Source organism: Garra rufa, chromosome 2 (genome assembly GCF_049309525.1).
Source record: "Garra rufa chromosome 2, GarRuf1.0, whole genome shotgun sequence".
NCBI lineage: Eukaryota > Metazoa > Chordata > Actinopteri > Cypriniformes > Cyprinidae > Garra > Garra rufa.
Genome location: NC_133362.1, coordinates 6,837,778 through 6,853,671, shown reverse-complemented (window position 1 = coordinate 6,853,671; position 15,894 = coordinate 6,837,778). Strand labels below are relative to the sequence as shown.

Below are 15,894 nucleotides of genomic sequence, written 5' to 3'. Positions count from 1 at the left end.
TTGTTACAAAAGTTTCAGATAAATGCTGTTCTTCTTAACTTTCTATTAATCAAAAAACTCTACTAAGCTGTTTTCAACATAATAATAATAATAATAATAATAATAATAATAATAATAATAATAATAATAATAATAATAATGTTTTTGAGCAGCAAATCAGAATAGATTCATTTTAAAATATACTCAAATAGAAATCAGTTGTTTCAAATGGTAAAAATATTTCAAAATGTTACTGTTTTGCTGTACCTTGGATCAAATAAATACAGGCTTGGTTGAGCAGAAGAGACTTTTAAAAACATTTAAAATCTGACTGTTCAAAAACTTTTGACTGGTAGTGCACATAAATGCTTCAAGTAAAGCATTAATGATTTTTTTCATGCAAAATGAGTATGAGGTGTGTTTTTCCTTTTTTTTTTTTTTTTGCTTTTATTCAATTTGTTGTAAAAATTTTATGCATGCTACTCAGATTTAAACAATAGACTTTTATTAATTTGAGCTTATATAACATTAATAAAGTTGCTGCATTCATTGCATCCCAATTTGGGACTTTTCACATTTCCCACTCGACTTTCCACTGGCGCTCATATGCGTTCATCTCATAAATACGATCTTTCCAACAAGATTCGGATGCACCGTTACTTCCTTAACATACGCTGTAGCAAGTTACGATCCAAAACTCCTACAGGATATCCTACACAGTTCATGCATGCCATGCTGTTCTACACAAGCTCAAAAATTTAAATCGCAAACCCAATGCTCAATGTCCAGAGAGAGTTGGAGAGGTTTCACCGCTAAAAACAATCATTTTTGAGATGGTTACCTCTACCTAGAGTCACTGGTTTCTGCTAATCGGTTGTTCATGATGCCCAAAGCGCCGACGCCACCGGAAAAGCCATTTTGCCGTGAGCTGCCACACACGGTTCTGGGATATCCGTTCGCAGACTCCGACAGCTGTTTCTGCATAATGGCCAGCGAGATTTTATTAGATCCCGTTAAGTCCCGCATGGAGATCATCTCACCTGAAAGCCTGCGTCCTTCTGTGTCGCTATCGCAAGGCCCATCCGAGTCCGGTGTTCGGCCAAAGCGTCCACGTCTGAGGCGCGATCCGGGTCTGATGGCGTTACGGCGTCCTAAGAAAGCATTCGCTTTGCTGCAGCGCTGGCAGCACAAGCAACTCATCTTCCCTAACATCCAATTGAGGACCTGTTTGATGACAATGGAGATGACGTTAAAGAGCGAGTAGATGCAACATACTCCAGTCAAGATGAAGATGAAGTTAGCCAACCGATAAAGTCCTTGATAGCCGTACGCAGCGTTTTGGCTGCTCACCAAATCTCCAAAACCAATCGTGCTAAAGGTGACAAAGCAAAAATACAGCGAGTCCAGATACGCCCAGCCTTCGACTGGAGTGTACATGGCCGACGCACAGCAGGAGATCAAGATGGACGATAAACCCAGAATGAGCATCACGTGATACACCGAGGGTTTCCAACCGGGCAAAGTACTCGCTGCGAAGTCCTGGCAGATCCCCGGCGGGAGGAGGCCGCTGGTCCGCAGACGACGCAGACGCACTGCTTTCATCACCACGGCCAGCAGGGTAATGATGCGCTCCAGGAAGAGGTTGAAGAACAGGATGGTGGCCGCACAACCTAACAGACCGTAGAAGATCAGGAAAACCTTTCCAGCTATTGTCACAGGGGTGGTCATCCCGAATCCTGCAGAGAAGAAAACCAAAAGAGCTTGTTAGAATGTCATATGAAGATCATTCATTTAGAGTCAAAAACCTTTAAGATGCATCATGCATCTACACTGTGTGCATAATTATTAGGTTATATTTTATTCAAAGCATATTTTACCAATTCCAAAAGACATCAATCTTAATAACTACTGTTGATTTTGTAATTAATCATTTATACATAATATATAATTGTCTATGAAGGCTGGAAGTGAAAAACACATTTTCTTTTACAGATAAAATGAGGCAAAAAAGAGAAAAAGTCAACAATTATTAAATACCCATGAGAAGGATGCAATAGAGACAGAGTGCATTTAGGCCACGCCCACACCAGAGGGGAAAACAATCCAACGCTCTCCATTGACTTTGTATTGCGGGAAGCGGGCTCCTTGTCATTTCTTATTTGTAACAAAAAACAGAACAATGTCTAAAGGCTGCCATGAGACAAGGGGTACAGTAAACAAGCTAAAAAACACAAAACTACATTTTTATAAGCTGTCAACCCAAAAAAAAAAACAAGTGTCTAAGGACACAAGTAGTTGTAAATGTTAGGGCTTTTCACATTGGGCCATTCAGTTGGATCATTTCTCCAACAAAAGCAAGGTAAGGAAAAGGAGCACTGACATAGACCAATAAAGTTTAGTTTCTAAATATATCCCCTCCTTTCAGGGTGGTGAAATAATCCTTTGACATGGTTAAATAATGAATGTTTACTGTCGCCATTAAATTTCCCTCCAGGTGTAGTTCACAGAGTAAGGCACGTTGCGCTCTACTTTTGTGTTCTTAAAATTAAAAAAGTTTATAAAAACATAGTTCTGTGTTTTTTAGCTTGTTTACTGTACACCTTGTCACATAGCAGCTTTTAGACATTGTTCTGATTTTTGTTATAAATCGGAAATGACAAGGAAGCAGCTTCCCACAATACAGAGTAGAAAGCGTTGGTTTGTTTTCACCCCCGGTGGGCATGGTTTTCAGATTATGACGTGTGTCGCTCTCTCTCTATACTAGAATCTTCAAAGTTAAGGCATGACCATTAGACAGCGAAATGCTTGTTGGGTCTGCATGGTCAGAAAAAAAAAACAGGTGGATAAGAAAAGACACATGTTAACTGCAAAAGAATGAAGAATTAGGTGTAAAAACCATCAGGAACCATTTAGTGCCATCATTTTCCAGAACTGCAACCTACCTGGAGTCTCCAGAAGTGCAATGTGTCAGGTTCTCAGAGACTTTGCTTTGGATAAAAAAATGACCTTCATTTAATAAGAATAACATGCTGCAGTGTTGTGAAAAACACTTTTAAAAATATATAAAAAAAAATCAATATAATTTCCATAAGTTTAGGTTTAGGGTTCAAGACAGCCACCTCCCAATTGAAAGTACCCAATAAATCAGGGGTCCCCAAACTTTTTTCTGAGAGGGCCACATAATTTTCTTTTCTTTAATGGGGGGCCGGGTCGGTTTATAAAAGAAAATTCCATGGGCCAGACTGACTACTATTATTATTATTATTTTATTATGATTTTACCTGTATTTGTTATACCTTTTAATGCTAGAATAGTTTATTATTTTGTTATGCACCACAGACAAATGATCATTTGCTTTTAAAAGATATACAGGCCCATCTCAATAAATTAGAATGTCATGGAAAAGTTAATTTATTTCAGTAATTCAACTCAAATTGTGAAACTTGTGTATTAAATAAATTTAATGCACACAGACTGAAGTAGTTTAAGTCTTTGGTTCTTTTAATTGTGATGATCTCAACAAATTAGAATATGGAGACATGGCAATCAGGTAATCAACTCAAAACACCTGAGCCATCAAAATGGTCTCTCAGTTTGGTTCACTAGGCTACACAATCATGGGGAAGACTGCTGATCTGACAGTTGTCAAGAAGACAATCATTGACACCCTTCACAAGGAGGGTAAGCCACAAACATTCATTGCCAAAGAAGCTGGCTGTTCACAGAGTGCTGTATCCAAGCATGTTAACAGAAAGTTGAGTGGAAGGAAAAAGTGTTTAAGAAAAAGATGCACAACCAACCGACAGAACCACAGCTTTGAGAGGCTTGTCAAGCAAAATCGATTCAAGAATTTGGGTGAACTTCACAAGGAATGGACTAAGGCTGGGTCAAGGCATCAAGAGCCACCACACACAGACGTGTCAAGGAATTTGGCTACAGTTGTTGTATTCCCAATGAAAAAACTATGAGTAACTGGGAGATGAGTGAAGTCTTGCTTTTGCACTAGTCCCACAAGCAGTGCTAGTTTCACCTCAAATGCTATTGAGTCGTTTTGTCATCGCTCTGAATTTTCTAGCTGGCTCGCTCATTACCTGTTCAATCACGATGACACATTATGTTGAATGTACCATTCTGTTGGTGAATTTAACAAATAATTAGGCTATGTTAATAACTAAGGAAAATTTTAGTTTAAAAGCCAACCTTTATTATTGAATACCGACATGATACAAGTAAAACATATATTTAAAATTACATTTTCAAAATATGTCTCTGGCATTGTTCAGAGGGCCGGTCCAAATGTGGGGGCTTTTATGCATTACTTATAAAAAGTAATGCATTACTTTACTTTTAGTAATATTATGTTGCTAATATTGTAATGCATTACTTTTATAAGTAACTTTGAAGGCATAAAGAATAAGAACAGAAAACACTGTCATTTCACCAGCACTGTAACTGGACTGACTGCGATTGCTGGGTCGCAAAAAAATTGCTGATATGCTCAAAAATTGATTATTCCAATAACGACTGACCTTCAGCAATGCTGCAGCATTCACACCGCAGTGATTAAACCAGCTTGTCTTTGACAGATAGCTGGAACTGATTTAGAGAGCTATATATTAGAGGAGATGTTTTCTAGAGAATTGCATCCGAATTCTGAATAATTAAAGGATTCCTGGGAGAAAAGATAAAGCCCTTACACTTTTGTCATTTTAACTGATTACAGTGAGAGAAAGTGAAAGAGAAACAGCACAATGAACTCTATCTCCAGATCCTGAAGAAAACAGGAGTGCAATAAATGCAGCAAAAGAGCAGCATTAAGATTTCAGGTAAGCTTTGGTGAACACAAATGTTTCTAGTTATACAATTAGCTATTTAATGGCAGAATGTCACACTGCAATTCGTAACACAATGCAAGTATGTTTATAGCACATTAGTATATAATTCTATTAATGCAAGTCAATGGAAATTTTGTTGTAAATCTTCCATTGACTCGCATTATTTGAGTTATACACTAATAGACTTTTAAACACATCTAGAGGTATTTACAAAACTGAATTAATTGCATAAATTACTTGAGTAGAAGACAAGTCTGTAGAATATTAATGCAGTGGCAGCTTGCATAAAAATATGAATTATTGCAAGATCCAAAATAATGAATTACTTCAAGTTCATTTGTAACTATGATCTGAACAAGAAGTGAAAAACTATATTTGTGACCCTGGACCACAAAACTAGTCTTAAGTAACAACAGTATATTTGTAGCAATAACCAAAAATACATTGTATGGGTCAAAATTATGATTTTTATTTTATGCCAAAAATCATTAGGATATTAAGTAAAGATCATGTTCCATGAAGATATTTGGTAAATTTCCTACTGTAAATACATCAAAACCTACTTTTTAATTAGTAATATGCATTGCTAAGAATATCATTTGGACAACTTTAAAGCCGATTTTCTCAATATTTAGATTTTTTTGCACCCTCAGATTCCAGATTTTCAAATAGTTAAATGCCGACCAAATATTGTCCAATCCTAACAAATATCAATGGAAAGCTTATTTATTATCTATAATATATTTTTTTTGTGGTTCAGGATAACATATATATAAATAACCATTTCAGAATGAATAGTGTGAAATTAATTATATTATTTTAATATAAATATTTTATTTTTTATGTTTTGTTTAATATCATTACATTCATATAGTCAATAAATGTAATTTAATAATAATTAATAAAAAAAATCAAAACATTAAAAAAATGTTACCACAACCAACAATAAAAGTTTTTTCCCTCACATATTTACCTGTCCACAGAGATTAAATATGAGACATCAAGATAAATACTTTATCACTAAACCAAAAAAAAAAAAAAAAATACTTGATTGTTTATTACTACTTTAGTATCGAGACACTATTATAAATTATATTTATTGATACAAATTATTATAATTTTTAGTTATGTAAAATTTTCTATTTTACAATTTTTAGGTATTTTGTTGTGTTTTTTTACATGTTGTTGTTTAATATGTCTATTTATTATTATTTATTCTTTTTTTCAGTTTTAGTTTTAGTTATTTTAGTACATTAAAAATGTTTCAGGTAAATTAAAATGTTTCCTTGGTAATTAGCTGAAATAAATTAGGTTGAATTTTAGATTTTAGATTTTTTTATTTAAGATTTAGTTGTAGTTAACTATAAATAACCCCAAATCAGCCTTAGCTAGACGAAAGTCTACACTTTTTTATTTAAAATATGTTTAAAATGACACGCCCATAGTACTATTAAACATACATCTTTTGAGCACTGCTGGACAAATTCATGACTTCCCACAAAATGACCGAATTCTCCTGTAATGCATTTATAAACGCAGTTGAACAAATAAAATAAAAGTCTGCAGAAGCACAACATGCCCACGGAAACACCCGATGTTGCATTCTGGACTGTTAGATAACATTTTTGTCTCAGGAGACAGACAAAGAGCAATGCCACAGACTGCGCTGAAACATATCCAATAAACACAAGCGACATTCACTGTCTGAAATCCACAACTGCCACACACTTCACTTCACAACAAAAAATAATGAAAACACTGAGCAGAAGAGCACCCATGTGGCTGATGGCAATGCACAACAGGCTCTCCCGAAAAACAGCCCATTCGCTCTGGTATAAAACCACACAGTGCTCTTTATAAGACAAAAAGAGAACAGGACCAAATCTAACCTCTCAGGCGTTCATCTCTAATTAATTAACCCTACTCGTTTTTCCACTGGCCTGCCGCTGAGATGCTCTTGTTAAGAGGGCACTGAGGTTTCGTCTGCCAAGGGCCACCCAGCTCTCTCTCATTAAAATCTCAGTTACCTCAAGCCCTGAACCATCGATTCGGTGCTGTTTCAGAGCCGAAACTTCAGACTTGATCTCTGGAGACTTTAGGGACAGAGGGGAGAAAGAGAGAGCAAACACACCCAAAATAACCTGCAGGATTTTAGACAACAGTCTGACAGATTGCCTTTGTGGAGAATTACGAATTACAACTCAGCACTCATAACTGCCGCATTCTGCCCGAGTGTGTGCAAATCATCAATGCCAGTCGTTGTTTTATGATCTTATATTTGACATTCGATATAAAACAATGTGGCAGGCTGGAAACAATACACCATGCTGAATTAACTCCAGATTTGCCATCTGTTTTGAGGTCTGCATGACATTAAATACCTCTTTTTAGAAAATAAAGTCAATTAGCAATAAATTAGCCAAAGGAGGTCTATAATACCTGTAGAAAGCTATCCATTGCATCTAAATAGTGAGGAGTATGTGTGTCACACAAAATATTTTAAGCAACAGTTTAGTCAAAAAAGAAAATTTGCTGAAAATGTACTTACCCTCAGACCATCAAAGATGTACGTGTGTTTGTTTCTGCATCGGATTTGGAGAAATGTAGCATTGCATCACTTGCTCGCCAATGGAGTAAATGGGTGCCGTCAGAATGAGAGTCCAAACAGCTGATAAAAACATCCCAATAATCCACAAGTAATCGACACCACTCCAGTCTATCAATTAATATCTTGTGAAGCCAAAAGTTGTGTGTTTGTTAATGACACCATTAAGGTAACTTTAAACAGTAGCTTCTGGTTAAAATATGAATCCATAATCCATTATAACACTTCCTCAAGTATCTCTTGTTGTTTCTCACATTAAATCCAACCACATATGTGACCCTGGACCACAAAACCAGTCTTAAGTCGCTGGGGTATATTTGTAGCAATAGCCAAAAATACATTGTATGGGTCAAAATTATTGATTTTTCTTTTATGTCAAAAATCATTAGGAAATTAAGTAAAGATCATGTTCCATGAAGATTTTTTGTAAAATTCCTACTGTAAACCTATCAAAATGTAATTTTTGATTAGTAATATGCATTGTTAAGAACTTAATTTGGACAACTTTAAAGGTGATTTTCTCAGTATTTTGATTTTTTGCACCTTTAGATTTCAGATTTTCAAATAGATGTATCTCGACCAAATATTGTCCTATCCTAACAAACCATACATCAATAGAAAGCTTATTTATTGAGCTTTCATATGATGTATATATCTCAGTTTTGTCAAATTTAACCTTATGACTGGTTTTGTGGTCCAGGGTCACTGAACATCACTGTTTTCTCTGAACATATTTCTCTCCTGATTTGATGACATTTTCTTTCTTTTTTTTTTTCAGTGGAGGAAGCAATGTTGTTGTTGGAGGACTCATTTTTAGCCATAAGCAATAGTTTGAAGTTAAAACATTTTAATTATAAATATTTTGGCTTTACAAGATGATGGACTGAAGTTGAGTGTATTATTGTGATGTTTTCATCAGCTGTTTGAACTCTCATTCTGACGGCACCCATTCACTGCAAAGGATCCATTGGGCAGCAAGTGATGTAATGCTACATTTCTCCAAATCTGATGAAGAAACAAACTCATCTACATGGCCTGTAGGTGAGTACTGTAAATATTCTGCAAATTTTCATTTTGGGGTGAACTATTATTTGAATTGCATTATAAAATTTGCAGCATGATTCAAACAATAAAAAATGCAACTTAAACCCACACAGCTGGCCAAAATGCGAGTCCATAATACAAAATAACTCTTCTTCCAGTGAAACAAATCCACTGACATATTTGGTTAGAACAGTTTTGGAGTGTTTTTGCTTGTAAACAGTGCTTGATCTGTGCACATTTCTCCCCTTTAGACATTAGACTAGATGATTATTTAATTGAAGAAAGCCATTAAAAACACCTTAATGATGATTTTTTTTTTCTTAAATACATGCACCTTTTGGTTTCACAAGACATTAAGTGATAAACTGGAGTGGTGTGAATAACTTGTGGTTATTGTTATGTTTTTATCAGCTGTTTGGACTCTCATTCTGACGGCACCCATTCACTGCAGATGATGTGAGTAAGTGATGCAATGCTGCATTTCTTCAAATCTGATGAAGAAACAAACTCATCTACACCTTGGATGGCCTGAGGGTTAGTATACTTTCAGCAAATTTTCATTTTCACATCTGGCCAAAATGTGAGTCCATAATACAAATTAAAATCCAAAATCCACTGACATATTTGTTTAAAACAGTTTGGAGTGTTCTTGCTTGTATACGGTGCTTGATCTGCGCATATTTCTTTCCTGATTCAGACAAGATGACTTCTTCATTGAAGAAAGCCATTAAAAACACCTTAATAGATAGATTTGTTTCTTACAAACACACAGCTTTTTGCTTCACAAGATATTAATTGATGGACTGGAGTGGTGTGGATTACTTGTGTATTATTATGATGTTTTTATCAGCTTATCAGACTCTCATTCTGACGGCACCCATTCACTACAGAAGATCAACTGGTGAACAAATGATGTAATGCTACATTTCTCCAAATCTACACCTTGGATGGACTGAGGGTGTGTATATTTTCAGCAAATTTTCATTTTCAGGCAAACTATTATTTTAATTGCATTATATAAGTTACAATATGTTTAAGACAATAAAAATGCAACTTAATATCTGGCCAAAGTGCTAGTCCATAATACAAAATAACTCTTCTTCCAGTGAAAAAAATCCACTGACGGCACCCAATTCACTACAGCGGATCCATTGGTGAGCAAATTATGTAATGCTACATTTCTTCAAATCAGTTTCAGCAAATTTTCATTTTTGGGTAAACTGTTCCTTTAATTGCATTATATAAGTCACAGACATTTCAGGCAATAAAAAAAATGTAACTAAAAATATAATAGGCATCATGTTGCCTGATCTACATGCATGTTACAGTTTTTGTGCTAGTATGTCAGTGTGTCCTTAAGAAATTAATAGCATGTGAGCGCTTCACTGCGACAGATGGTTTCAGCTCGTTTCCAAACACAATGCAGCACACAGCAATCTTTGCCTCACAATATGCCAGCACAGTCTAGCTATTTAGCACCTATGAAAAAAAGCATATACACACCATGCAAGCACATAAAAACATCATTGTTCGCATTGACCACAAGTTTCCCAATTTCACCAATCTGGCATTTTTCCTGCCCTGGACAGAGGCCATTTCAGTCGCCCTGCTGTCTTCAGGGATCGCAAGCCAGATACATCAAATACAGAGATGATGAGGAGAGTTAGGATTTTTTTTTTCCTGTGACGAACAGGAAATCATTAGTCACCGGCTGGAGTGCAGGGGGTCTGCGGAGAATGGGTTCAGGGTGTGATGATGGGAAGGAGGAGCTGAGTAAGAAGTACTGTATCTGGCGTTTTCTCTACACTACACTACCATCTGCCCATCACTTGCCCTGCTACACATCATGTGCCTGATTACTTACAGCTACACAAACACGTGCCGCACGGCACACCAGCTCTTTTTGGTGGTGTACAGAAACCTGCACTTCAGGTTGCATAAAGAACAAAAATAGCCAAGTTTAAACCACTACGTAAAGGTTTCCTCAAGTAGATATGAACTAGATTCATGCTAAAAATTTCTCTATACAAAACCAGTATTTAAAAATTTTAAGCAGTCACTTCCAAAAAACAAAATTTGATGTAAACTTAAGGCAATAGAAGACACTTTTATTCCTATTGATATTCTGAAGGTTTTTACTGAAGGGTTTGTTCATATACAGTTAAGGTCAAAAGTTTTTCAGAAAAATCCTTCAGGTCCCACAAATTTGGTTGGTTTTTCATCATTTTTGAGTATGATTTTGAGATCCATCTTTTCACACTGAGGACAACTGAGGGACTCATATTTAACTATTACAGAAGGTTCAAACGCTCACTAATACTCCAGAAGGAAAAAGGATGCATTAAGAGCGGGGGGTGTAAACTTTTGAAGACAATAAAGATATGTGCATTTTTCTTATTTTGCCCAAACATCATACTTTTTTTCATTTAGTATTGCCCTTCAGAATCTACAGAAGATCTTTACATGTGTCCCAAAAGATGAAATAAGTTAAATTAACACCGATCTTCAAATTCAAAAAGTTTTCACCCCCAGCTCTTAATTCATCATTTTTCCTTCTGAAGCATCAGTGAGTGTTTGAACCTTCTGCAATAGTTGCATATGAGTCCCTCAGTTGTCCTCAGTGTGAAAAGATGGATCTCAAAATCATACAGTCATTGTTGGAAAAGGTTCAAATACACAAACATGCTGAAAAACAAAAGAATTTGTGGGACCTGAAGGATTTTTCAGAAGAACAGCAGGCAGTTTGGCTGTTCAGGCCAAACAAGGAACTCATGAACAACTATCACTAAACAAAAAAAAAAAAAAAAAAAAAAAAAAAAAACATAGGCTAGCTGTGGATCATTCAGGCAAAAAAAGTAATCAAGTGTATGTAAACTTTTGAACAGAGTCATTTTTACTATTATTTTCTCTTGTGGACTATATGTAAATGTAATTTATGTGAAATATCTTATTCAGGTCAGTACTAAACAAAAAATAACATGCATTTTGTATGATCCCTCTTATTTTGGTAAAATAATAAACATTTTGTAGATTCTGCAAGGTGTATGTAAACTTTTGACCTCAACAGCATCACTTGCATAATTTTTATCCCTATACATTTTTCTTCCTTAAATCATGGTATTTTTGGCTGTTGTTTGGGATTCATGGAGTAGATTAAAAGAGAAATGCAAAATCCTCATTTGACTCTAATATGACAACAAAATAAAGCAATGATTTTGAACCAATGTTCAAATTTCTTTTCTGGAAATGTATGCATATTAGATCAATAAAAAAAAAGTTTGCAATTCTTAATGTAATCAAACTGGGAAAGCATACTGATTTATATTAGTAAAAAGTTTTACCTTATTCACCCGGGGTGTCTTGTCTTAATTTTATTAAACACTCATTTAGAGAAGCTATGCAGCTGTGCAATGTGAAATATTTTGCCATCTCAAAAATATTCTCAAAAACATTTCAAAATATTGATTCACACTCATTTCCATGTGTTTTTCCTGTGGCATCAGATTGGAAAATATCCTGCAAGTGAGCAGGGGGTGAGCAGGGAAGCATATTTATTATTTATTGATTTTATACAAGAGAGTGTATGAGAATTTGATATGGTGACTTGCCATATGTACGCCATGATATCAAAACTCTCAGCAGCTTCTCTTCATACGCGACTGCCTATAAATGAACTGCAATAACAAGAAAAGAATGAATCATATTCGAGCATGACAGAATCTCATACACAGCAATGCAAGAGCTGACTACATAAACAAACAACATGTACTTGCAGTTATTTTTGCATTGATTTACACAGAACAGGAAAAAGAGAGCAAGGGTCTAGATGAGGGAGTGCTTAGAGAGACGTGGTCTGCTTATATTTGGCTCAATGCTTCATCCTCGTCAACTGATTTCATTGGTTGTTTGAAATGATTTCATACTAGTTTGAAATGCATCGTAGCATCTGCAACCAGTTGCATGGTGTCTTTCTAGTGCGTCGCTGACGGGCACGCTGTGAGACGGCTCTGATCTGGGGCTCCTTGTCGCAGTTATAAAACATGAAAGCTTACAAGCTTAGAGCTTGTAGTGTGCGCTTCACTGATGGGGCAAAATAGTTTCAAATATAAAGCATTTTTGCACTCAAAGAAGTATTTATCTCCCAGAAAACAACAAATATCTCTTTTAGGGTGACCTTGACATCTCATTGGTCCAAAAATCACACTCTGCATTAAAAACAACACAGGCATTCTAGCCTTTTCCCCTCAAGCATTTAACTAAATATTTCTATAAAATATTAGAAGCCAAAAGCCTAAAAGAGACCAGTGTTTTTATTGAAAAAAAATCTAAAATATCTAAGGGTGCAAAAAAAAATCTAAATATTAAGAAAAAGTTTAAGTTTAAATGGAAGTACCAAAATTGGCTAAAACTAAAGTAAAATAGAAAAAAAAAAAAGCTAACAAAAATGCAATTTAAACTAAAATTAAAATATAAAGTAAAACAAAATAACACACTAAAAGTATATTTATTTTATACTAAAATATAAATTGAAATACTAAAATTATAAAACTAAACTAAAAAATAAAGCTAAATAGAAAAAAAGCTTACAAAAATGACAATTCAACTTGAATCTAAAATTAAAATATACAATGATATATAGAATAATACACTAAACGTATGTTAATTTTATACTAAAAAATAAAAACAACAACTTATTCAAAATTAATTTATAATAAATAAGAATAATAATAATCCTGACATTAAATATCCTTTTGAATCATTTAATAAGCAAGTAGAACTAAAATGACTAAAAATAAAAATAAATGAAAATATTAAAAAGCTAACAAAAATGACAAAAGCACATAACTAAAATAATATACAGAAAGTATGTTTATTTTACACTGAACACACAAAAATAAAAGCTAATTTAAAATAAATACTATAATAGTACAAATAATACAAAAATAAGCCTGACATCAATAATTTTTAATAAGCAAGTGAGCAGAAGTACTAAATTACTAAAACTAAAATATTACTGCTACATAGTAAAATGCATTAATTTTATACTAAGTATAGTTCTATTAACATATTTACTGACATATCGCTAAGACTTACTGAAAAATTGTAATTAATTGTAATTTGGAATACTACAACTATTTCTTAATATTAATCCAAAAATATGTTTTAATGTCACTGTTGATCTGCACAATCTTTAAATATTTAGCATTTAAAGAGCAATATTATTTAAAGTATACCTGCAATAGCTCCACTTTAGCACAATCAAATATATATAAAGTGCACTAAGTACGAAATTAGTTGTTCCAATTTAGCAGACTTTAAATATACCAGTTGAGTTTAGTATACTAAAAGTACAATTGCAGGGTATTTTATTAAGTACAGATTAGATTAAGATGTAAATGTATTGTAGTATACTTTGCATTAAATAAATGCATTTGAAATACATTTTAGTATATTTATTTTTCACTAGTGTAATATTAAAACAAGAAGTTAAAACAAAATTACTACAACTTAAACATTAAAATATATATAAAAAATACATTTATTCTATATTAAAATAACATAAATATAAAAGCTACTTCAAAATAAATACTGTAACAGTACAAATAATACTAAAATAAGCCTGACATAGACTATTCTTTTGAAACAATTTTTAATAAGCAAGTGAGTAAAAAATATTACGCAGTACGAAAGGTATAAATTCCCTCCGACTGCCTTGCCTCTGAGATCTCAGTAAGAGTCATACTGTAAGTATATCAGCTTATATACATTTTTCATGATTTCCTTTCTGGAGACTGTGTTTAAATGGTTCTTTGTACTGTGTTTAAATGGAAGAGCCCATACTGTGTTCAAACATGTGCTTTCACACAGCGTTAGAATGGAAAAGCTCACCTGCACCCCGACGAGAGCGTACGGTGAAGCGGTTTTTGAACTGAGGAAGTCATACAGTGCTCCAACAGTAGAGGTGCATTTGTTGGACGAATAGAAAAGCCCAGAATGCATTAGAAAGGAGATTCACACTGCATTTGAACCAAAGCTCACTGTGCGATTCAAAAGAGAGAGTAAATAACTTTGTCAATTAAAGAATAATGGCAGAACTGAATTCGCATGTAAGGAAGAGCTGACCCAAAAATAGAAAAATTGCTGAATATGTGACCCTGGACCACAAAACCAGTCATAAGGTTGAATTTGACAAAACTGAGATTTATACATCATATGAAAGCTCAATAAATAAGCTTTCTATTGATGTATAGTTTGTTAGGATAGGACAATATTTGGCCGAGATATATCTATTTGAAAATCTGGACTCTGAGGATGCAAAAAAATCAAAAAGACTGAGAAAATCACCTTTAAAGTTGTCCAAATTAGGTTCTTAACAATGCATATTACAAATCAAAAATTACATTTTGATATGTTTACAGTAGGAATTTTACAAAAAATCTTCATGGAACATGAACTTTACTTAATTTCTTAATGATTTTTGGCATAAAAGAAAAATCTAAAATTTTGACCCATGCAATGTATTTTTGGCTATTGCTACAAATATACCCCAGCGACTTAAGACTGGTTTTGTGGTCCAGGGTCACATATATATTCAGTAAGGATGCACCGAATGTTCGGCAACCGAAATTATAGCAAAAAAGGCTGAGTAAGTGAAAAGGCCGAATAAATTATACCGAACAGTGACGAGACGCGATCAAATAAAGGCGCACACTAATGCAGCAAACATGTGGGCAGTGTGGAAGCTTTTAAAACTGTCCGAGAAAGATGCAAAAATCATTACAAGCACCAACAGCGAGTGAAGAGAAAGGGGTGGTTGTTGCTGGTTACTGTATGATGACTGAAATCGTGAAATGGCCTTAAAACATCAGTAAATAAACTATAGAACGTTACATTGTCTAATATCAACGTCCAAAGTCCAAGGGCGAGAAAAATCTGCGCTGAAACAGTGTAATGAGAATTATTCATAAATCTGCTGCTGTCAGCAAAAAGTACTGAGGTTTTCTTGCGGCTTTCCACCAAAATAAAAGTCAACATTCATAAACGTTAGCATTGTAATTTTACTGTTGTTCTGTAAAATAAAATATAAAAGTAAGACAAAAATAACAACAATCATTACAACAGCCCTAATAATACATTTATTATAACATTCTCCTTTGCTCAGCAAGGCTGCTTTTATTTGTACATTTAAAACACATGCCTGATTCAAGAAGGGGGTCTTAAAAAGGCCAAAGAATGTTACTTTACTAACTTATTAATTTTAAGTTAAATTGTGCTTTGTTGGTAGGCTATAATGTCTACTAGAATGTTAAAAATATTCAGTGTTAAAGAAATATTTTTAAATTGTTGTTTTGTAATTGATTTTTTTTCTGTGAAAAGCAAGACAAAACTGTAAAAAGCAAATATTGGCTATTTAAATTTATGCAATGGTGG

General features: G+C 34.1%; 1 protein-coding gene across 1 annotated transcript in view; it reads right to left on the bottom strand.

Annotated features, from left to right (window-relative positions):
• Positions 1-822: 822 nt before the first annotated feature.
• kcnk12 (potassium channel, subfamily K, member 12) overlaps positions 823-15,894 on the bottom strand; it is a 52,868-nt gene continuing 37,796 nt past the window's right edge. The window contains exon 2 of the mRNA XM_073835283.1: positions 823-1,715. Within this exon, the coding sequence (XP_073691384.1) occupies positions 823-1,715 (893 nt within the window). The remainder of the gene's footprint in view (positions 1,716-15,894) is intronic.